The 24,300-nt window shown below is 40.1% G+C and overlaps 1 protein-coding gene across 2 annotated transcripts in view; it reads left to right on the plus strand.

Moving 5' to 3' along the window:
* The window catches only part of CREB5 (cAMP responsive element binding protein 5), a 214,053-nt gene that overhangs the window by 125,414 nt on the left and 64,339 nt on the right, over nucleotides 1-24,300 (plus strand). For both annotated transcript variants that reach the window (XM_036378763.2, XM_036378764.2), the window contains 2 exons: nucleotides 13,921-14,047; nucleotides 16,164-16,274. In XM_036378763.2, the coding sequence (XP_036234656.1) occupies nucleotides 13,921-14,047; nucleotides 16,164-16,274 (238 nt within the window). The remainder of the gene's footprint in view (nucleotides 1-13,920; nucleotides 14,048-16,163; nucleotides 16,275-24,300) is intronic.

The raw sequence follows: 24,300 nt of genomic DNA on the forward strand, positions 1-24,300 counted from the left end.
AAAATAAATGCAGGTGATGCAACAGGCTTTGACTGAGTCTATTTATGTGACTGTTGAGATATTTTAACCAGATCAGTAAAATATTTGGCTCCCTGTGACCAAAGCAAATAGATATGATGTTAGTGCAAACTGAGTGGAGCTGCCACTTTGCTGTTTAGGTAAAGTTAATATTTTTTAACATGTTCACCTGCAGCGCATTGATGTGTCTCACGGTGCATGGGACAAACACTTATTTTATAGGAGACATCTGGAAAAGGACACATCTCCTTTCCATTATTCATCTTCTGCTTTGTCCCCTCCCTAAGTTGAGTTGTTTTCCTCTGCCCTCCCAACTGCTCCAAGCAGTTAAAAAAAAGAAGAAAGCCTCACAAAACCAACTAATGTTTCTTGACTGTCAGCAGGCACTGACTGTCAGGCCAGCAGGACAAACAAATTACATTGTCAGAGGCCTTCCACTGACAGCTCCAGCCTACCCGTTCCCACAGTTTAAATCTGGAAACTCTTGATGCAAATGCTGCAGTTGATTCTGATGGCTATAGTGGCACTTCACTGAAAAGGGGTACTTTGGAGTTGGGTTTTGCAGCATTGGGAGTTGGTGGGAGTTGAAACAATGCTTGTGTTTCTGGGAGGGCATTTTCAATCCTGCGTATCTACACGAGACTCAGGTCATGTCTGGATCGTTGGCATTACTTCAAATGTGCAAACACAGCAAGAGAGCTCCTTCTAGCCTGGTCAACCTGGCCTTTTTGAAGTATTTTATGCAAGGATTATTTCCTCCTTGCTGAATATTGTGTTGAAAACCATGGGATAAAATATCATAAAGTTATCCAGTACCCACAGATTTTCAAATTCACATGACTCAGCTTTTGTCACTGCTGATCATAATGCTGCTCTTTTACTTCTCCTGGTATGGCAACTTTCTAGTTAAAGCGTTGTTTCAGTGGCAGTTCTCAAAGGGGAAAAAGTGGAGGAAAAAAGTAACAAGTTCAAACTGTGACAATTCATGGAGTATGCATGAACACTTATGGTTCATGTAAAGACATTAAATAAATAATTAGCAGTCTGTTAGTTCATACTGCAGACTCTTGGAAGCTGGCGGGACAACCTGAGCTTTTTTAACATGACTTTCTATTGACCACTAAGCCCTTTACTCAAAACTGGTGCAAAGGGTGTTATTTTAATCTTCAACACAAAGTTCTGGTTTGGGAAAATGTTTCCTCTTTAAGACAGCATTTCTTTCAAGAGAAAGATAAGGTAAAATAAAAACCCTCCAAACAACAAACAAAAAAACCCCATCTATGAAGCAGTAAACCAAACACATGAGTACAAATTGGAAGGTAAAGATGTAAAATAACCTTTTTTTTTCTTAGTAGGATGTAGCATGTCATTAGCAGGCATTAAGCCAGTATTCAGGGTATAATTTAGGAAAATGTCTTCATAGGGGTCATACGTTTTTATGTGTCTCATTCTGTTCTAAATGACTGTATTAGCAGCACTCCTGTGAACTTCAATGGCAAGAGCATTATGCCCAAAAGAACATCTGTCACCTCTCCTTGTCTTTCTCAACTCAACTGCACAAGGCAAATAGGCTCAACAGAATGGTGGAAAGGTACTTTGCAGATCAGCATAGGCTTCAGTGATGGTATTAAGAAGAACAAGGGTGGAGTTTGGCCAGGAGAAATTTTGTTAATATTATGGTGATCCCTTTTCTTCACTTCACAAGCTAATCATCACCAGGGATCAGGACAAATTACTTGGTAGCAGTCCACAGATGTCAAAGTGGAAGATGGGGATTTTTGTTTTCTTTTGAAGCATAAGACACAGGGTGGTGTCAAAGCTTGTTTTACAAGTGGATGTAGTGCATGTTATATACTGTCTGTTTATGGAGTGTGCGTGCATGTGTGTGTATGACTGAGATTCCCAGTTGGTTTAAATCCATTGTCTTTGGCAAAGCTATGTGCTGTACACCATTGAGAATTGGCTCTCTTGCTGTTGATGTATTCATTCTATTCTTGTTTTCTCAAACGATTGTGTTAACTGGGCTACAGCTCATGAGGTCTCTTTTTTTTCAGGTTTATATTTCCTCAGCAATAATTTGGTCATAAATAGGCACATTTTGAAGAACACCACATAGAATAAAGTGGAAATATTTTTAGGAGAAAATTTTTGAATATGATTATTGATTGGCTCATTTTAAAGAATAACTCAAAAGAGAACATCAAATTCCTGGTTAAAAAAACCAGCTTAGAGATACTTATCTTTTCATATTTTATTCAATTTCCACTTGCTTCTATTTAGAACATTTCATAACAGTTCCTTTCTGCTGTAAGCTAGAGAGTAAAAAAAACAAGTGTGCTTTGATATTTGCATTACTGGTCACTTAGACTTGCTGCTTTTTATCATGTTTATTGGCTGGTTTGTATGCATTTTTCTTAAACCAAGATTTAAGATTTACATATTATCTGAAATTTGATCTATAACTTGAAAGGCTACTGTAGCCACAATAAGAAAGAAAATAACCCTGAACTGTTGAAAATTCAGCTCAGAGCACCCAAAGTGGTAATGACTGCAATAGTAGTTTTGTCGATATTTATAAATCAATGCAAACCAGAAACTGGATGTTTTAATTTAGTACAGTTTCAATGTAACTGATACCCTCAAGTTTAGAGCTTTAAGCTTTGTGAAGTGCAATGTTATTGCAGGGCATGCATCCAATTTTTAAAACATTATATAGATTGGAGACAGATGAGCTTTTCAGAATTATTTTAGGCCTATTCTGATTGAATGCCTGAGATGCATTTTCCAGTGGAAATTAATTGCATTGATGTGAAAACAAATGAACCCCAACCTCAAAATTAGCTGCAGGTTCCTGCTTGAACCAGTACTTAAAAGAGAGGGAGTGGGCACGGATAGTGACTGGGAATTATGATGACAACGTACACTTTGTTGGTAGAATAAAATAACCTCTCTTCAATGCCTGCTCTTTTTTGCTGTCTCTCTTAGCATTCATGCATGCGTAGAGAGAGAAATTTTCTCATGTATCTGTGGCTGGACATGAGTGGACAATGGCTTTTATTTGCTATCATTGCTTCCCTTTGGGCACTGCTGGAAACCTTTGCTGGCCTGTGTCAGCAGCTAAGTGTCAGCAAAACCTCCCGCAGCCACTACCTGTAGTGGGTATTTTTCTGGAGCACACATTTCTTGGGGATTGTGCTACGTGAATTTATTAGTAAATAGCAGCTACCATGATTTCCACCTTTCTGTGTGATTTGCCTTAGCTATGTAAAAACTGCGTTTGTGATTCCTCTTTCTTTGACTGATGCTCACAATCAGTGGATATGTCCCAGTGAGAGGTAAGCAGAGAAGGCATTGTGAATCCTTTAAATTACAAGAGCAAACAACACTGGCTTGGAGCTGATCTCTGTTGAAGTACAGCTGCAGCAGTTCTCCATGAATTTCTTCTTTGTGCCTTGAGATTCACCTCTTCCCTGTGCTTCTCATAATTTGTACTAATATAGCTGTCAGCTGGGATTTTTAGCATGTTTAAGAGATGAAGCATGTGCAAAGGTTCCTCCCAAGAAATGGCATATATTCATTTTGATCTTCATGAAAGTTTGAAGGGAATCAGTGAAATGGGTTGGGGGTGGGAAGAGGTCACTGAAGATGCATAGCTATTTGGCAGCATTAAAATATTTTCACACCTGGCGATGACTTGCTGAACAGATAATTGAGAGAACAGCCTCATGAATGTGCTCCTCTGCCTCCTCCCCCACTGCCACCCAGTGAAACAACCAGCAGCTTTGAGACAGAGAGCATATTTGGGGCTGTGACCATGGTGGGCTGTGCTAACTTTCCTCTAGGCTGTAGAGAGAGGTTGGCACTGCAGGAACAATGTGCTGAGGCAGAAGTGCTTGGGAAGCAATGAGTGTGTAAAAGCACAGAGTTTCCCTATGGCATTCTTGTTAAAGGATAGGATTAAGAGCTGGATTTTGGCCTGATGCTGATGTCATGTATCATCTGAGAGTTTTTCAGGCTTCTAATTTTCAATTTTTCTTATTTCCTGTTTTGTTTAGGAAATCATGTAGAATGATCTTTTATAATGCCTTTCTTTAAGATTTCTACAGTATGTTTTACTTTTACAGTATTTTTAGTGTTGAGTGTAGAATTTAAATCTCAGTAAATAAACAATCTCACATGTATATACATCTACATACTGTCTTCATTAGTGACTGTGCTCTGCTAACCAGAGCAAACTCTGCTTTCCATAGTGGATACAGAAGACTTGTGACTTGTCAGCAGGAGACACACTGAATCTGCCAGTGACAGATGCTGGACTGGTTTTCTCTAATTTAGTCTGTTTTCTTTAGTCAATCTATTTTCTAGCAAAACTGTGATCAAACTCTGCTCTGTGCCCAGCCATAGCATTGGGGCTGCCTGTGCTGTGAGTTGTACTGGCACATGTCTTGAGACTCAGCAACACTTGGAGCCACGGTCTTTGTACAAGCTCTAGACTGATGGTCATGAATGAGAAACTGATGGCTACAGTTTTATTAGTTTATTAATATGGAGCTGAACAAGAGTGAAGATTCAGATTAATCGCCTTTTGATTAATACTATTTTATATTTAAAATGCTGGAAGTTTCCTTTGGGGTCTACTTTGTCTTTTTGTGGACTACCCACAGCAGCTGTTTTTCTGTGGGGACCTAACTGAATTAGCCAAGACTAGAAACTGGACTGCCATTTAAAGCCTTCGTTTAACTAGCAATCTTAATTTGATTAATTAATGCAGGATCCTTTTCCCTTTTCTCTTTGCGCACGGCAACCTTCTGCTCCAACTTTTACACCGTTGGATGTGGGAGCCCACAGGGGCAATGTTGAGGAAGAAAAAGTCAAGAGAGGTAAAGCCACCCAAAGTATTAGTACAGCAGTGCTGTCTGCCTGCAGGCACATGAAGACATCAGCAAGTACATCTTTCTTAGACACCCAGGCAGGCAAACATCTCTGGAACACGGGTGCATGAAACTGCTGCCACAGCATCCATCATCCTGTGAAGGACAGTGAAAACATGTGCTGTCATCTTTGACATTTTAATTGAAAAGAAAGCTTACACAGATTTCGACCTTAAGCAGTATGTTTATACAAGTGTATACAGAGAAATAATCTGTCAGTTCAGTGCAGGCTCATTGCTATAGGAGTTGGTTTAGTAGCTGAACAATCCAACATTAGCTCACACACCTTGCCTTGTTCCATGCCTCAATAATTTTTAGTAGAAATACTTTGCCTAGAGGCATGCAGTTATTAAAAAAGAGGCTCAGCTTGCTTAAAGTCTGGAATTATTAGCTCATGGTAACAAGCCTGCACTGGAGAAACTGTTGGTTCTTTGTTTTCATAACTTTGCTGTAATTCACCATCTTATTTTCAGAGACAAACTTCTGCATTGTTTGGGAAGTTAAAAAAAAAAAAGAAAAAAGAAAACGAAAAATAAATCACTTCAAAAAGATTTTTTAAATATTTTTATTATAAAGAGGGTTTACAAAGCTCTTTTATCTTAGTATTTCTATTAAATTGTGCTGGTCCAAATAATAATGGTAAATAGAAAGACAATTTTGAGAAATTTGTTTTACCTCATTTCCAGTATAGGAATCAGTTGGTAGTGAGCAATCAGTGAGAGCTCCCTGTAGACACTCTCAGTCCTTTAAAACTCTTTTAAAAAGTACTTTTTCTCCATCGTTTTTGCAGCCTACTATCCCTTTCAGATGCAAAGTTGTGAAGGTCAAATAAAATCCATTTGCACTGCTGTAACACATGTGTGAAAGGAGTCACTTGAGTAAATGAGGGCTCCAGCACCTTTAGTTAGCCCAAACCTGGCAGAAGAGTTACTAGTGTTCAGTTGTCACTTTACATGGATGCTGTGTGTAGGTTTCTTTCCAGCTGTTTAACCTGTTGATATTTTTCTCAGTGAACCTCAGATTTTCAAATTTTCTTGATTTTGCTTGTCAGGCTGGAATCTTAAGCCCAAATTTTAAAAAGAATGGTCATGATAAAAAGTGTTTATGTAAGTTTTATTGCCATTATTATTCCTGGTTTTAAGTCAACTGCCATTTCATGTATTTGTGTGTTAAGTATATACCTAATTTTTCAATGAAAAATAATACACCTTTATTTGTGAGGCTGAAAAATCCTTTGTTTACCTGAAGAACTAAGCTTGGTTCTGTCTGTGCTGAGAGACTGTGGTGGCAGTGGAATCAGTTTGACATCGCTGCTTGCTTTTATGATCAAATCATATTTATGCTGCAGTTTTTTCGGTTAATCCTACTTCTTTTTTTTTCTTATTATAATGCAAGAATGTGTTTTTATATGGGGTAGTTCTTTATTATCCTTGAACCTGCCTTTTGCAGTGTTTCCCTGTTTTGCTTTAACTATGCCATTATCCTTCACATATCATTTGTGAGCTCCAGCTGTGTGCATAACACTGTACAGAACATAAACTTCTCCAAGGAGGTTATAGTCTAAGAAACCATTCTAGCTTTTCTTATTTTTCTTGTAATGGGTCACGCAATAAGACCCAGTGAAATATTTAGAGGGAAAGAAAGATTGAAACCAGCAGTTTCTAAGACCTGTAAGAGCCAAAAGGCAAATGTTAATGGGTTTTGTGAGGCTTCCAAGGCCTGCTGGTCCTCGTACTTGTGCTGAATTTGCAGAGGTTCCTTAAACATGTGTTCAGGAAATATAGGTGGCATTAGCAGAACTGGAGTTTCTAAAGGCAAGATTTATCATTGACTAAAACTTTAAATAGACTTTGGCTCACTAAATACATGATGGGGCTGCTGATTTGTGCGGCTTTTCTCCTACAAGCTCAGGTGAGAAGTACAGAGTTCTAAACACATTTTGAAGGCATTTTTCCACAGGATGATAGAATTTTACTGGAGAGATATATATCCATTCTCTGACTGGTTCTTTTGGTTGTATGTTTGTTTGTTTTACTTATTCTTTCCCTTCATTTGGGTGTTCTGTCCTTGTGTATTAGAACAAGTGATCAAGAATACATTTCTGATGGAGTTGCTTTGTTTCCAACGAACAGCTTCTTCCCAGGTGACACTGAGGGATATTTGAATTGAGAAATAACACCTCTTTAGTTGCTTTTGGCTTCCATTTCATATCATTTCACATCTGCATGCTGCATCTTGCTCCTTTTGTAATGCTTGCTGCCGAATTCCTTCTTCCTTTGGGCTGATGTATAGCTTGTTACCTTAATTGTGCCAGCTCTTCAGAGACACTTACATGGGCTTTCCCTTCACTTCTGAATCAAGCTTCTTGTCTTTAAGACTTTTTGAAGCTTAGCCTTATCTTATCTCAGTCCTCCAGTTCCTCATTACAGTGTCAAGCATCACTTTCACTTTGCCAGTGTTTTTACCATCAGCTGGTTTCTCTTTCCCAGGAAGAAATCTCTTCTTGTCCAACACTGGGAAAAAACCTAAAGGTAAAAAATGCATGAAGACACGTGCACACCTCATTAAAAATCTCTACAGAAAGCATAGCTTTGTCTGGATGCTTCCCAAATCCTCTAAGTTATGAGCCACAATTTTCACTCTCTAGAGTGTTGCCCTTCTTGTGTCTCAGTCTTAGCTACTCCCTTCCTCTTGCAAACTTTCTCGGTCCTGTCATTTCTGAGCATACCTGGTTAAATAAAAAAACACACAAAGAAACAAAAAGGCAACCAGAGTTGTGCCTCTAAATTGTCTCAAATTCTTTAGCATATTTATTTGCTTGTGTGTTCTATCTCCTTCTTCTACTTTTCATCTGGTTTGTGTCCCTAGAATATAAACATGCTCTGTATGAATTGTCTCTTATCTGTGTTTGTACAGTGCCAGGCTCAACGGGGTCCTGGTCCCAACTGGGACCTTTGGGCACCACCACAGTATAAATGTCTGCTACTGATAATAATAATCTGCCCACATCATGCAGATGTCTGAATTATCTGAGAAATACAAACAAGGATCTTTACTGGGCTGGCAGGGAGCCATGAATTCTAGGTGCCAGTTTTCTTTTCCCCTGAATATGCTTTGACTCCCTGAAAAATCCTGGTGACACAAACCTCCCACTTCTTGGAAAGCTTGGCTGTCTGGTGGTGATGTGATTAAAACATCGTTAAACATGGGATACAGCAGGTCAGGTGAGGTCCCTTGCAACTATGTGAGGTATTCCAAGTACTGGTCTGATGCTTTGCTGTTGCTTTCCCTTGTGTTTATTTTTTCTTTCCTCCTCTGAACAACAAATGGATAAATTGAAACTAGACACAACTGCCCTACTTTGAGGGTGGGAAAAAATAGATCATGAATAAGGAAAGCCCTAGTTTGACTGGTAGGCTTAAATAATAGTAGTGTGGATCAAAAACCAGCAGACAAGCAGTAAATGAAGCAGCCCCTCCAGTTCAACACATTTCTCAGATTAAAACATCCTCTCCATGTCTTTGCCTCTGACTAAATTATTCAAATATTGAAGGTCCATGACAGCACTTGGGCCAGGTACTCTGGCTGCAGTAGCTGCTGTAAAAGCAGCTTGCAGCTGGTCTGTGGAAACACATGTTCCAGGAAAGTTACTTTCTGCAATGAAATGTTTAATTGTGACAGTACCTGGCTGTCAATGAACTTTCAGAGGGTAGACTGCAGCCAGCTGTGCTTATTCTTGGTAGGGTAGACTACTTGGGGGCTTCAGCCTGAAAGCCACCCAAACCACATTCACATAATGACATTCCTTGAAAAGATCCAGGCTGCTGGCATGCAGTGATTGCTCCTCATTACATTGGTTATAATGATATCATTGATGCCTTATTCACCTCTGTCTCCTATTGCTTCTACTCACTCTCCCTCATTTTCTCCTTGATCTCCAAACTTTTTGGGGCAGAACCTCACCCACCTCACTATTTTAAACCAAGGCTTCTAGGCACTGTTGTAATAAATATGTAGATACATGCATGTTTATACAAATATATAAAAATGATGAAAGTCTGATCAAGTGTGTTGTGTAACTGGCAGTGTGGTACAGAGATCCCTCAGGCAGTGCTGAGCTGACATGGCAAATTCCCACAGCACAGCCTGTGGGCTGCTCTGGTGTGAGCTGGCTGGATCTGAAGGCTATGGAAAGTCAAGAGAAGAGTTCCTTTACTCCAGCGCAACTTGGTATACTTTTGGCTAAACTTTTCCACACCAGAGCTAGCTGAAGTGGAACAAACGGGGTTGTGATGTAGGTATTCTTGATGACCTTGCATGAATGTTACGTGCGGGGGAGTAAGGAGCAGGAGAGATGTCATGGTAAGACCCACTGACCTGGAGTGCTTTACCATAGTAGAAAACCTTTTGCAGTGATACTTTAAATAGCATCAGTCCTTTTGCATAGGTGAGTAGGAACCTACTCTTATGAGAGCTCAGCAACAAATTGTCATCTGCCCAAATTGTCCTTGAAGACTTCAAGTTAAGGGAAGCCTAGTCTTTTAATAGACAAGTGTAGTGTTTAGTCATCAGGCATCAATTGCATCATGTCAGACAGAGTATTTGGTATTAATCAAGGAGGCAGACACTGAAGTATATATCCTAGATATTTGATTACATTAGAGGAGTTATCCTTAATCATTGGGTAGAATCATATGATGGAACATGATCGAGTCACCATGGCTTAGCAGGGTACCACCCACCGGTTTAAATGTTAGTAAGAGTGACTCATGGTGTTAGCACGGCCATGCAGAGGAAGAAGAGCCACGTGGTCAGTTACAGCAGCTTGGCTAGCATGTGGTATTTTAATGAGCCACTGTAATGCTGACTATCCAGGCCACATACACCCAAAGTGTACAAATGCTGGCTGAGACCCCATCATATTCAATAGCAGGCTTCCGCTGGAACACAGTAAAAATTCCTAAATTTTGGAAAAATTTCACGGGTAGCCAGATTTTCAGTGAGGTTGAGCATCTGCCAGTTCTCTATCTTATATGTCCTTTATCTGTGGGCTGTTTGCCCAACAGCCCTATTTATTTAGCAACACAGGTGCCAAGGAATGAAAATCTCCCAGTCAGCAATATTGATTGACAGTCTGCAGGCAGTACATCATCAGCATTTACAAAGAGAGGAGCAGATTCAATATGTCCACCAAAAAATAACAGTTATAAACTCTCACTGACTGTCTTTGCTGCCAGATAGAAAGCAACAACAAAAGAGATTGTGTTGTCCTCAGAAGAGATGTCTTAGACAAATTGAGTATCTGAGTCTGTATGGTTCTGTGCCATAGATATTTTCTGAGCTCTGTGAGAGTGAGTGTATAGGAGCACATGCTAAATCCATGACCTGTGTTCAGTGTAGATGCCATGGAGATATCCATGAGTACTGGCCAATGTCAGTTTCCCTGATATGGGAGGGGGGAATCCAGAGTGCATTATGTAGCATTTTTATCGATGGCAGGAGCACTGCAGGCTTTTCAACAAAGAGACTCAACCTTGAGGTGCAAATCTTCTCTGACTGCTCTGCACCTCTTTTAAAAAGCAGACTTGGGAACAGACTAGCAGGAGTGTAGTAAGAAAAAATATTTGAAGAACTGAAGATTTTTTTCCCCTCTAGCTAAGTGTAAAGTATGTGCTTTCCCCTAAAATGAAGCAGTGTTAAAGGTAAAACTGGGGGCATCAAGGAAGCTTCTTTGCCATTTTAATAAATACCAATAATTCCCTTTTTCCCATGCCCCATATTCCCAAACTCATTAAAGCAATTTTGGAAATTTTTTTGGCTCAGGAACATATAAGCAAAACCCAAACCATGCAGTCCCTTGAGAATCACTTGCGCAAATTGTATAGGTCAGGCCAAAAGAAGTTCCTGTCAAACAGCCTAACACCTTAGCTTATTAGGAAACTGGTGAATTGTACAAAGGGTCTGTATGTAGGGCACTCTCAGAATGAATAAAGGGACAGGGGGGGGGGCTCTTTTCATGATGCTTGTTTTACTTTGACCCCACTGAAAACTCAAGAGGTATTTTTATTGAATGCATGGCTCAGGCCAGTGCAGTTCCCATAGATTCTCTTCCTTTGATCTAAGTTCCCACACATCTGAGCTGGTGGACTCAGAGGACTGCAGAGTGGGCAGGTGGGTGCACACCTCAGTCTCATTCCAGGCCAGGCAGGAGAGTGCACCAGTGCTTCCTCCTTTCCTGTCCACTCCTACCACCCACTGTCTGGGAGGAAACCCCATGGGCATCCCCAGCTGGGGTTGCAGCCCACTCTGTTCTGCCCCTCAAATGCCCCAACATGGGGCTCCAGCCCTTCCATCTGGCACACAGACTTTAAAGCATGAGGTAGAGAAGACCTGTTAGAGTTTGTCATCTGCTCTGCAGGGCAGTAGTTCTGGTGAGGATGGGCCAGTGGGAAGTAGATCCCTGTAGGGATCATCACAGCCTCTAAAAACCAAACTAAGATCTCCTTCTCACATTCAACCCAATAGCTCCTCACTTTTTTGTTTTCAAAAGAGCACTGTATCTGCTTTTCACACTATTTTGACCCTGTCCTATTGATTTGTCAAGTCTTCATGTGTGAATGAGTGCCGGTACACGGAGCAGCTGAGTTTAGGTGGACAGCAGAATGGGTCAGGGGCTGTGTACTTTGAGTATATTTTCTGAGCCCATTTTTCCTGCAATGCATCCATTCCACTTATGCCACCTCCATGGCACCCCAGGCTCAGCCCATGTGCTGAGCTGACTGTAGAGCTGCATATCCCAGAAATTCAATCATGCTCCCTCACAGAACTTACTGCACTCTCTCCCAGGATTACACCATACATTTGGAAAATGTTGTCTTGAGTTTTTTTAAGGTGATATGAAGATGTTAGTACATCACATTCCTCCATCAGCAGATAACAAGGGAGGAATAGGAAGAACTCCTTATATCTGAGATACATTTGTTGTTATTTTTGGGCTTCTTTCTTCCCCTTCTGAATAAGTACTGTATGTGTCTGGGAGGATTTTTAAAACATCCTTCAAAACACAGGCTTTTTCTCTCCACAGAGGACCAAGACAAAAGGATGGGTTCAGTTGTGTGCAGCTGCTAAAAGAGGGCAGCTGAGGGCAGGAGGGTGGGAGGAGCAGAGTGTCTTAGTATGAGGGAATTGTCAGGGCAAGGATTTTGAGGTGGCATTTGTTGGGATAGAAATGTTTCTAGGGAAACAGGGTTGAAGACATGAGGGTTGAAGGACTTCAAGTCCAAGGATGGGAAATACTGGGGAGTTTTAAAGAAAAGGGGATTAGGTGGTTTGAAGTCTTGGCAAAAGAGAAGGAGACTTGTATGTCAGAAGAAGGTGGTTTTGCCATCAGACAGGGACCTACAGTTTAGGAGCCTGGATGTGGTGCCCTCCAAACTGGATGTCTATGTATCCCATCACTCACAGCCTTTGGGCTTTTACACAATGTTTGATAGCTGGAAATGACAGCTAAAGCTAGAGGAGGATTGTATGTATTCATTGTTGCCAGTACCACTTGCAATTGGAGGGGCAAAACCCCATCATTTGGTGTGACACAGTTCAGGCCAAGCAGGATAGTCTTACCTCTTGCTCCTCTAGGGTTATGACTCTGCTTCCCTTGACCAGCTCAGCCCAGTTTTGAGGCTTTTATGGCTAGCTGTGGATTGATCACTGAAGAAAAGGATGCTTTTGCCAAGGCTTCAAATCAGCCGTGATGTTTAAAGGCTCTGAACATCTTAGGCTTTTGCCATGATTGCCTCTGCAGAGGTTCCTCAAACTCCCAGATTATGCACCCTCTTCTCCAGTCGTCTTGTACCTTTAGGGGCAACTCTCCTTCCTAATAAACAGCCTAAATCATGTGCTGTACAGAAAAGCATCCTGTTCTCTGAGAATTTAACACACCTACTTGTACTCTCAGTGTTTGTCGAGGCACTGTGTGTGAAAATTATTTTCAAGGTTTTTGAAAGCTTGAAAAGGTAGCAAATTACACTCACCCAAAACTTCAAGCAACTCACACTTCAAAACTAAAAAAAACCCCAAACCAACAAAAAACTGCTAAGATAATTCCCAAGGTCACATTCTTAATGGCTTTTTTCAAAGTGTAGTCCCAGCATTGTTTAATCCATTAATTTTATGATTCTCTTTGTAAGTGGGCTTGCTTTCTCACATGCAGTTTTCCCTGTGCTGTACTTTAAAAAATCCTTCTAAATCTTTTGAACCCCTTTTGCCAAAATAATTCACTCTGCTTTTCTGTAGTCGATATGTTTTGCTTTCATAAACTGCTTAATCTGAATGTAATTTTCCTAAATTTATTTCTTCTTTTTTTTGTCTTTCCCATTTTTTGTGTCCTGGTGGTGTGCTAAGTGTTAAAATTAGTAATTTTTTGTTTTGGAACAAAGGCTTGGTACATTTTCACAGGAGAGATTGTCAAGAGTGATTTGAAATCCTCATTTTAGAGCAGCTTATTTACAGGTGATACAATTTCAAAATTAATTTAAGAGTGGTTAATTTTCCGTCATAGTCTGCGAAACTATCATCCAGATATTTTTGTTCCTGAGGGCTAAACTTAAAGCACTGCACTAATGCCAGCAGATTTTTCTGGTTTGTCTGTAGAAAATCTTTTTCATACTATCTTTTTCTAGCCACTATGCTGTGCAGAGGTGCTGAGGCTGAGACCAGCTGATAGGTTTACATTCATGTTATATCAGATGAACTATGCTGGAGCTTTAACTGATGAAGAGAATAAGGAAGGTGATTCATCCTCTTCTCAAAAACTTTATGTTCCACTGATTTATGCAGGAAAGGACAAATCCTGGATTGGTTTATCTGTGCCTGCTTGTCTGGAGCTGCCTGTGCCTACCAATGGCTGGCAGGGTAAGGCTTGTTTTGGTCTCCACAGCCCATGACAACTTTCTTTTCTTTTCCTTTCTTCTAGGCCTGTCCCAGGTTCTCTGTCTTCACTACTGCACCTACACAACCGACAAAGACAGCCTATGCCTGCCTCTATGCCTGGCACCCTGCCCAACCCTACCATGCCAGGATCCTCTGCTGTACTCATGCCTGTAAGTTTTCTTATTTGGCTTTTTTTGCAGGGTGGAAAGTTGTGTTGTGTTTGATTCAATCTAAGCAGAGGTGAAAGTCTTCTCGGTTTCGTAAAAACACAGTGTGATAAGGAAGCTGGACCTTCTTTGGTGCTTCACCTTAGACTAGAGTATTTCTGATTAAGTTAATGGCATTCTAATTAGTGAGAGTGATTAGAAGCAGTTTACATGAGACTACAATTTGTGATCTTCATACTTGTTCATGTAGGTGAGATTGGTATGTTGGTGAAGGAACAAAAGATTTTTCTGAATTCAGAAAAAACCTGGAAAAGCAATGCACATAAGTTATGTCAGTGAGCTCTAAGTGATCCTCTTGTGTGGGAGATAACCACTTAGCAAGAAAGAAATGTGATTTACTTTTCTGGCCTGTTAACTTGCACTTCTTGAGAACTAGGTAACAATTGCTGCTCATCTTTCATCATTTCTGGAGAGATAGGAATATTTCCCGTCTTATGGAAACCAAAGAGCTGCTTTACAAATGTAACTTCAAATTTTAAATTATTTTAACCTTTTAACCTTTTCAGTAGAAGACATTTGGGCAGGTTAGGGGTGGAGAAATGTAAGGATGACATGGGGAAGAGGGGATGGAGAAAGGAGAAGTTTTTGTTTCATTTCACTGTGTTCAGTTTGCAAAACAAACCTGAGAGCAACTGACCATGGGAGGGAGAAAAGCACTGCTTGTTCTTGCTTTGCTGGATCAAGGGGAGTACTCCACAGAGATACAAAGATTCAGGTTTAGCTGCTGTTTGAGCAATCATGAATAAGTTATTAATTATTAACTTGTCAATAAGGCTCTCCTGGAATATCGATCAGGAAGTTTAACAAAAAAAACACAAGACGTGTCATTGTGGGAAGTCTTTTTCTGGCATGATTCCCAAGAAACCCAAAATGCAACAAACATCCAGCAGCCGTGTAAGTTCAGTGGCCTCAGTCTGCTGCTGGGGAGCCCTTTGGGCAGATTTCCTTCCAGAGGAGCAGGTGTGCTCTGGCTGTGAGCCCTGGAGGGACGAGCGTGGAGGTGAGACAGACCCTGTCAGCACTGGCTGCTCCTCCTGCCCCACAGCACTCCTGAAAGGGCTGCAGGGGAGATGGCACTGGGAGCTGCTCCTACCCCATGGAGAAAGGGAAAGGGGGCATTGGCAGCTTTTCTCTGCCAGGGGAGAGTGGAGTATTCACATTTCCCTGAAGCCCAGCACCGATTTTTGCAGGCATCATGGAGGATGGGAGACAACTCACCACAGGGCACCAAAAAAAGAGCTCCCCTGCTTGGATTGCTCAGAAGGACCCAAAATATTCTTTTTTGTAAGAGCCAAAAATTCAACAGACTGGCTCAAAGCAAGGTGGGATGCTCAGCTCTGTCTGGAAGCAGCACCATAACCATGTTTACCACTCCTTACAAGGCCTAGCAGTGTGCAGGGCTTGTCTTTTTTGGGGGAATACCCCCCAGGAAATTACTTTATAGAGGATTTACTGCCATTAGGTTTTTTTGAATCCCTCCCTCCCAGCCTAGTGAGTCTAGCTTGCAGAAAGAGCTCTGAACAGCCAGGAGAAGTTTTGCTTTGTTTTTTTGTTATCTCAGCAGTGCACAAAAGCTTCCCTTACAAGACATGTGGAAAACTCTTCCCAGCTGAGCAGTCCGAGTGAAGGAAAATCAGCCAACTTGTTTTCCAAGTGCTTGAGATTGTAGATTTTTATTTATGCTTTTAACAAGCTAAGTTGGGCTGCACCGGGAGGGGAAGCTACAATTTTATACAGTGATGCTTTTAAAACCACTTAACTCTGAGTGTTGTTATACTGAAAGGGAGAAAATCATTACAAAAAAGCGCAAACTTGGGTGGCTGCTACATTTGTTTATTAAAGAAACCCTTTCTTTATAATTGGCTGTAAGTTTTCAGGGCTGATTCTGATGAAACACACGCCTATGTGCATACACACATTCAATTCATGACACAGATTGTTATTTTCCCAGTCATGACTTCAAGAAATAAAGCTGAGTCCATTTAAATAGAAACCGAGAGTAAATTCTTGCAAATGTCTCCAGATGTTTTCAAAGCTTTTTTTTTATTTGTTTTAAAAGATGGAGCGACAAATGTCAATGAACTCCAACATCATGGGGATGCAAGGGCCGAACCTCAATAATCCGTGTGCTTCACCTCAAGTTCCCCCAATGCATTCAGAAGCCAAAATGGTAAAAGAGAATTTTTAAAAATTACTGTATTTTCTCATATTGCTGTTGCATACCAGTTACCCAGACAGTGGGGGGGGGATGTAGCCAGACACTGCTTACTTCATTCTTAGTCATACGTTATACTCTTTTTTAATATGCTGCAGTAAATTGCCTTTGTGACTCTGAACTTTCAAGTTGTTCTTAGTCCTAACTGATCTCTCAGTGAGAGGGAATTGAAGGGTGAACTGTCTGATCCATACTGTGCTAAATGGGATTTTTGGTGCAGGTCAGTAGAATTTAAGCAAATGGCCTGGTTGTTTCTCTAATGGTGTCTGTGCTCCACAACTTGATCTAAGGAAAATTGTCAGTTAATAAAGACTGCAGTATAAAGTGTGTGCTGCAGAGCCCTTGTTCTTTCCAGATAGGAACACAGTGTGTCAGAGAAGCATACAAAATAATACCTATCTATCTATCTATCTATCTATCTATCTATCTATCTATCTATCTATCTATCTATCTGTCTCTGGGATATTTTCTTTTTCTGTGTTCCCATCAAAAAGAACTGTCAGAATTTGAACAAATGTAATTTATTTATACGAGTCAAATGTCATAACAAAAAAACAAAATTGTTTTTTACAGTTGTTCTACATCTTAAAAGGTCAAGGCTTCTCAGGCATATGTGCTGATACAGGATTAATGTTCTTAAACTAAACTACAAGTGGACATATATAAGTTTTTCCCAGCTTTATATGCACTCTTGTGGCGGCATTTGGGACTAATATCCTTGGAATCAAATTATCAGTGTAGAAATGTTTTGGATTTTAAGTTTCAGAATTGCCATTTGCTGGTGTCTAATGGAAATATGAAGACAGAAGTTTTTAGTTTTAACTCTGTAGGGCTTTTATCCTCTCAATATATCTCATCATAGTGAAAATGACGATTATCTTCATTGAACTTTTTTCAGTGGCACCTTGCCAAGGTAAAATTGTCCTAAGTGAGAGAATGAAATCAAGCTGACAAAGATTAAGCAACCACATATTTTTATATCTTTCTACTTTTCATGACTGGTGCAGCTTTTAAAATTGTTGTCATCCATCCTGAGGCAAAGAAAAATATCTATTTGTCTATGGGTATAGTGCATACAGGAGACTCTAGGTTAAGAGCAACAACATAAACAAATTTATTCTGCCTCTGTTTTCTTAGGTTGGGTAGGTCATGCCTTTGCCTCACTGTTGGTCTGGGTTAGGCTGTTAACCCAACCTCTGTTAACACTCTTTCTAAAACCACATTCTGTAAACATGCAGCCATTTGGCCAGAAGAAGAAGGATAGCCAAAAATGCTGGCTCCTCCAGCCAAGGAAAACCTGTGGTCGAGAGTTCTCTCTGCTGTACCACACAGTGACGGTGACATGCCAAATGGCAACAGCATCTGCAGCAGAGCTTGTTAAAAACTTTTTGGAATAGGCAAGTGTTTTTTCAATGCAAGTGTAGCTGAGCCAAGCTAAATACTCCTTTGCTGAATAAATCCAAAACTGGCATCTGTTTTGGGGACTAAAGGTTCTGTAGTTTACTCTCTCCCCACACCCCCTGCCTCTTTTTTACTGGTAGTGTGAGGCTACTTAAGAACAAGATTAAATTATTGGTGCATATGGTGAGAATTCTGTGCTTCAATAACTGAAACTGTATTTTAATACAAATTACCTTTTAATCTGGGTAAGCAGATTTTGTCCCTAAATCTAATATATGAAGGCATTTTAGTCTATGAATAAATTGCTATCAGTTCCAAAATGTGGTGCAGTGAACAAGCAGAGCCTTTACTTCTGCCACTCTTCAAAGAGTAGAAAAAAATCTGCACACATTAACTCTCAAGAGGTATAACTCAGAGTTCCAGGACTTTTCCTATTTTCAAATGCAGGTTTGTGGTTTTAAAAATATTTTATATTTCTATATTCTATTTTTATATTTTGTTTCTATATGAACACACATGCAACGTAAAAACTTCTTCATTTAGTCACTGCTTTGAGGAATATGAATCTATTAAAAATATTCTGCCTGAATACAAAGTAGAAAAAGTGTAGGAAATTTTCAGAGCAAAACTATTTCTTACATGCAAATTAATGGATTTTAAATCAGAATCATCTGTGTTACAGGGATATTTGTTCTTATTGTTAACTGTTTCACTTTGCTTCATGCTTTCACATGCTCTGGTGACTTAGTTAAAAGTTAAAAGTAAGGAAGCTTAGTACCTTATCAGACTGTGTCCTGCATGAGGAAAGAATTTCCCTGGATTTCCCTGGATTCTGCTAGTGCTATTACTGCTGGTGCATTCAGCATTGCTTATGCCTCCTTTGGCTGGCCCACCCCAAGAAGAATGGATGTATGCAACACCAGATAGAGTCATCTAAGATGCTTGTAGCTAGTGACTGAAGTAACTGGAGAAGTCCAGGGGACTTTGGGCCTGATTCACCAGGTGCCCAAATCCATGGGAGTATCAGCACTTTTGGGAGGCCTGAGGGGGAGAATGTGGGACAGGCTCCTCTAAATGTGAGACCAGATGTGAGACCAGATCCTTCTGGCCTCATGGCAGCATGCACCTAAGCAGTGCAAGCACAGTTTGGCATGCAGCAGTCATAACACTGTTTGGTGACTTAACTTGCCTCTGTAAAATGCATGTCAATAAATAATATCAGTAGGGATGTTGTGTGGTGCCAGGTTTTTTAAAGAAAGCTGATAGATGGCAAAAGATTCACACCCTTGATTGTTTCATAATTGGTTTATAGTGGGAAATGGAATCCAGTCTGATAAATATATACACTGATATACAAGAAGATCTACACACAAATATAGAATATGTGTGGCATTAATGTAATGTTTCTATAATAAGCAATACGTATTTTAATCACCTTGTATCACCTGGCATTTATGGAAAGATACACTCTGCCACCCAACTGCTTGCTTCCTGGTTTAATTTCTTTCAGAAGAACATTCCATCAAGTATTAAGGTATTGTAGATGACATCCCAGAACTGATTTAATTTATCACAGCAATCTCAGTTTCCCTCACAGTATGCCTCTCAATTAGGTTATCACCTAATGCTTTAAAACTGTCCTAGTAAATGAATGAGTGAACATCTAAATCAATACTGCTTTCTTCTTAGATTCACAGCCGAGTAGGTAAAACTCTTATGCTGCCCACCAAAAACACACATTGATTTTATATTAAAATATATTGCACTGGAAAGAGAAGGAAACATATAGCTCCTTAGTGTACATGGTAAAAATATGGCAAAAATATGCAGAGTCGCACGTGTAGCATATTAACATGTGGTTCAGTAGGCTGAAAATATTATGAAGTTGGAACTGTTGGCAGTGCCTTTGCCTTAATATACTGCCTACACACAGCTTGGTTCTGCACTTTCAGAGTACTGGAGGTTTTAGAACTCGGAAGTGCAATACTGCATGGATTACTGGAGTGCAAGATAAATAGTGTGCACTGAACCACTGGAAGTCTGTGTGATAGCAGGTCCTTTCCATGGAGCTGATGCCTTTCTGTCAGAATTTTACATGGCATTGATCTTTACCTGCAAAAATTTATGGCCTCTGAAAAAAGACATAAAAAGCAGACCGGCAATGAAATTAAAAACACAGTTCTCAATTTAATCTATTAATTTTTTTTCTTTTACAATTTCTGTCTGCCACTTGCTCAATATGTAGTTTTATAAAATTTAAATTAAATGTTATATGTGTAGATTGGCTGTGCCTGTAATCCTGACAGAAGGTGTATGTTTCTTTAGAAAAGAAAAGGAAAGATATTATTTCTGTATCAGAAACACATAGGACTGTGGACTGTTGTTTTTGACTTGTAAGCTTTATTAGGCTTAACAGCAAAAAAAAAAAAAAAAAAGAAAAAAAAAGAAAATTGAAAGTGTCTGTCAGGTGAAATAAAAGTAATAAATTGGTAGAGCACATGTTCCTAATTATAACAGTAAAATAACCAAACCTCCTAACATACCTAAGAATGCTGGACAGCTTTGGCAGAGGAGGAGAGAAGTGAAAGAAATTGCAGCGTCATCAGCACTAATTTTTATTCAACTTAATTAGAGATAAGGGTCCAGATCCTACTGGTGGCTGTGTAAATCCCAGTGCAAGCATCACTCAGCTCTCCATCCCCAAGGAAAGGCCCAGCTGTCTGCAGAGACCTGGCTGCATTTTGTATGGCTCTAAGACAAGCATGTCTCCCTATCTGCAGGAACACAACAGCCAGCCAATGGGAAAGGCTTGGCCACAAAGGTCCAGGGCTTCCATCAGATGCAGATTATGGTCTGAGTTTGGATGGAGTCTTCTGCTGCTCCTTGTTTTACAAATAACGTTTTATTTTACAAATAACGTGTGCCTGTAAGCTATGATGGTGCAACCAGCACAAAGAGACAAGCAGCTGGAGGAAGTTCTCACCCCAGCCCTGCTTTGGTGCTTGGCTTATCCATTGCAGCAGCCCTTGGATGTGGAAGCAAAGAGTGCTGCCCAAACAGCAGTGGCTGGAACAGCTGGTGGCCTTGGGAAGGACATCCCTCTGGATTCCTGCTCTGGGCCCGGGTTTGCAAGGTTTCCATACTGATTTCAGGCAAAGGGCTGACATAGACAGCCCAGGCACGATCAGAGCCACTGAAACTCTAGGTTTAGATACTTCACACTTTGTGACTGAAGATACTTTGTTGAACAAAATAAACGGTTTGAAGTCTATGTTTTCCTATCAAGCTGTCTGGGAATAGAATCACTTTAGTAGAGCAGCACACACTGCTTCAGGGCCAGAAGCCTTTTCTTTGCATGGATTCTGGACTGCTGAACAGAAAGAAAAATTGAAAGCAAAAAGAAAAAATCTCTGCAGAACTTTCAACAGCAATTGCTCATCTTGTACTTCACAATAAAGCAATGAAAGCAGCATAAGAGAAAAAAAAAGTGCAAAGTAACATCTTCCAAATAAAAAATAGAGTCGTGATGAAATTTCCTGTATCAGTAACTGAGAAGTGTTTTCACAGAAAGAACTGTTGTATAGTTAAAACCCACAGTGCTTCTTCAACTGTTGACAAAACTAACTATTCTGAAACTGTATCTCCTGTTATATTTGTGCTTATGTTTTAAGGTCCTCAAAGCCAAATTTTCGGTGTGGTCATGATCTGTGCTTTAAAACTATTCCTGGGCAGTAGCTTTGCCTGCAGACAGTGTGCCTTGCTTTAAGGTGTTATTGTGATAGGTGAAGATAATCATATTCTGGTTTGTTTACTGAAACAGGACCTTGTACCCATCATGCCTAAATTCTGGATTATGTACTAGATTGGGTAGGAACTAGTTCTTAAGCTGTCAGTGGCTCAGTAAGTTCACTAGAGAAGCAAGGCAGCTCAATTACTTAGAGCTGCTGCGAGTATGTGCCGAATATCTGATCTTGTTTCTCCCGAGTGCATATGAATTGCGTTGCTTCTCACAGGCACAAGTTGTAACAATTCCTTGCATTTTTCTTTCTTTGTGTCACTTTATCCTGTGGTGATCTTATCAGCACTATTTCCCTAGAAGAACTTGGATTTTTATTATTTTGTTTGCCTTGATTCAGCTGGGTGTTAAAGTGACCTCGCTTTCTCCCCCACCCACCAGCCCTCACCCTGTCTCTTTCTCCCTGTTTCTCCACCACCCTCTTTCCTTAGAGGATTTACTGTCTTTGTAGATTTGTTTCTCTTTCTCCTTTTCTCCCCAGTGTCCACCCTGATTTTGTAACCATAGCAATAACTGAAATACAATCCCAGTATTTGCTTGCTGTGGCTATCGTCTAGCTCAACAGATGAACTGTTGGCTTTTGTGTCATAAGGTTTTGAGACTTAAGTCTGATACATCTGTATATGTAGGGGTAATTTGTTTGGTGCACAACTGTCCCTTATAGAAAAGGTTTTGTTTGTGGAAAGTTGTGTGTCAGTGGGTGCTGGTGCAAGTAAAAGCAAGCCCTTATGGTAGTGAAGCCAGGGAGGGAAACTGTAAAAGTAAAAACATGGTTGCGTTACAGGGAAGTTCTGCTTCACACAGATATATTTCAGTCTCTTTCTTGGAATAAGTGCAGCTTTCATTTTCCAGGATTTTTGCAAGAGCCACAAATATTAGAAATTGTTTTGAGCTTCAGGCTGTTGCACATTAAGCCCAGCATTTGATTGGGATGCACTAGTGCATCTCATGGCAAATGGGTGGGGGAGATGGTTTTGCACACTTTACCAGCCCCATATTTTAACCACTGAGGACACAAGAGCTGGAAGAAAAATCTTCATGGCAATAAATTTCTTCTTTATGGACAGGCTTAAAAAGTATTTTCTAAAAACTATGCAGTAGCTAATGAAGCAGTTTATTAATTATGGTAGTCTTCCTAAGAAATAAATAATTTCAAACTGTTGAACTGAGAGAGAAAATTGACGTGACTCACTAGAGGCCACACAATTTGTCAGTGGAAGAGCTGAAACAAGCACAGAAGAATTTCTGGCTGCCAGTTCCAGAAAACACAATTTCTGTCTGAGAAAAATTTATGTATTTTTTTTCAACTTAATATTAATGTTGGTAATATCAATATAATTGTTGAAATACACTGTTTTTTCATGACTAGTGGAAGAATGAGGAGACTGAACTCCTCAAGCTCACAGGGAGTGCAGGCTCAAATTTAGGACTCAAATCTGAATGAAGGTGGCGCTTTGTGTTTGGATTTAATGCCCCTGAAATTTCCTGAACTTTACTGATGAGATTTTGGCTCAGAATGACAAAAATTAACTGATCTTCTGAGACTTCTGTCATCTGAGATGATGGAAGCCTTGTGAGATCAGCTTCCCTGGCATCGTGGCTTTCACTGAAATCTCAGGAGAGCACTTACTTTCACATAATGTCAACCATATCCAAACCAGGACTAAAGAATACCCCTGCAGAGCTCCTTGTAAGATCACAGACATGTTTGAAACCCTGCTACAAGCTGTGTGCAGTCCGAGGGAATGTTCACAGCATTTGTTGTTTATTCTGTCAGATATGGCCGGTGACACTTCTCAGTGCTGGGAAGGATATACACTGTTCTCCAGATGTTCATTAGTGCAACTCCTCATTTATGTTCAGAGGAGGCAATTTAAAAACTGGGACGGGCTGGGTCTCCCACCCTGGAAACACTTACGCAGCAAACTATGCTCAGCTCTGGTTTTTACTAGCAAATTGCTGGCCAGTAAAGTTTATCTGAGATTTTAGTGCATAAAATGCTATAAATAATCTTCCCAAATGTGCTCTGTAGTCAGACTGCATGGGATGCAGCATAGTTAGTTGTGTCCTCTGCACTCTGTATCCCCTGACTGCTGCACAGCCCACTTTATGGGATGCCCCTCCAGGGGACCTGAGCTGCCTTTACTCCATTAGTGGCTCATGTGCTGAGGACTGACTCTGACAATGTGGGCACATCCAAGTTACTCTTTTTAGATAGTTCCCTTCATTTCAAAGAACTTACATTACAAAGAAGACAGTGAAATACTGGACACTGCTGGAATATTGCAGAGGCGAGGGGAACATGGACTTTGACCAGCTGAAGGTGAACTAGCATGAAGTTTGACTAAAATATTGTCAGGTTATTTAGGAATAGAATTCAATTTATGCAAAATGTTCCTCTTCTATTCATGGGTGTGCTTTTTTGTCCTCCCATTTTTTATATTAAAGTCAAACCAAAACCGACTGTTTTTCATATTGAAAAAATGATCCACAAATCTTATTTTCATTCATGAAAGCTTGGTCTTAAAATTCTGTCATTAAAAAAAAAAAAAAAAAAAGCTTTTGTAAAGTAGAAAACAGCAGACAGGATTTGCAGTTTTGTTCCTGCAGTTTTGTTGTTCAGTTTACTTGAAATTATTTAAAACCAAATGTCCACCTTTTCACTACTACTCCTCTCCTCTCCTCTCCATTTTATTTTTCCAAAATGAGTGCTCAGAAAGGAGACAAGCCCCATAAGCAACTTAAAATAGAATTTCATAATCCTCTACTTTTATAATATCAGAG

Source organism: Molothrus ater, chromosome 1 (assembly GCF_012460135.2).
Source record: "Molothrus ater isolate BHLD 08-10-18 breed brown headed cowbird chromosome 1, BPBGC_Mater_1.1, whole genome shotgun sequence".
Taxonomy (NCBI): Eukaryota; Metazoa; Chordata; class Aves; order Passeriformes; family Icteridae; genus Molothrus; species Molothrus ater.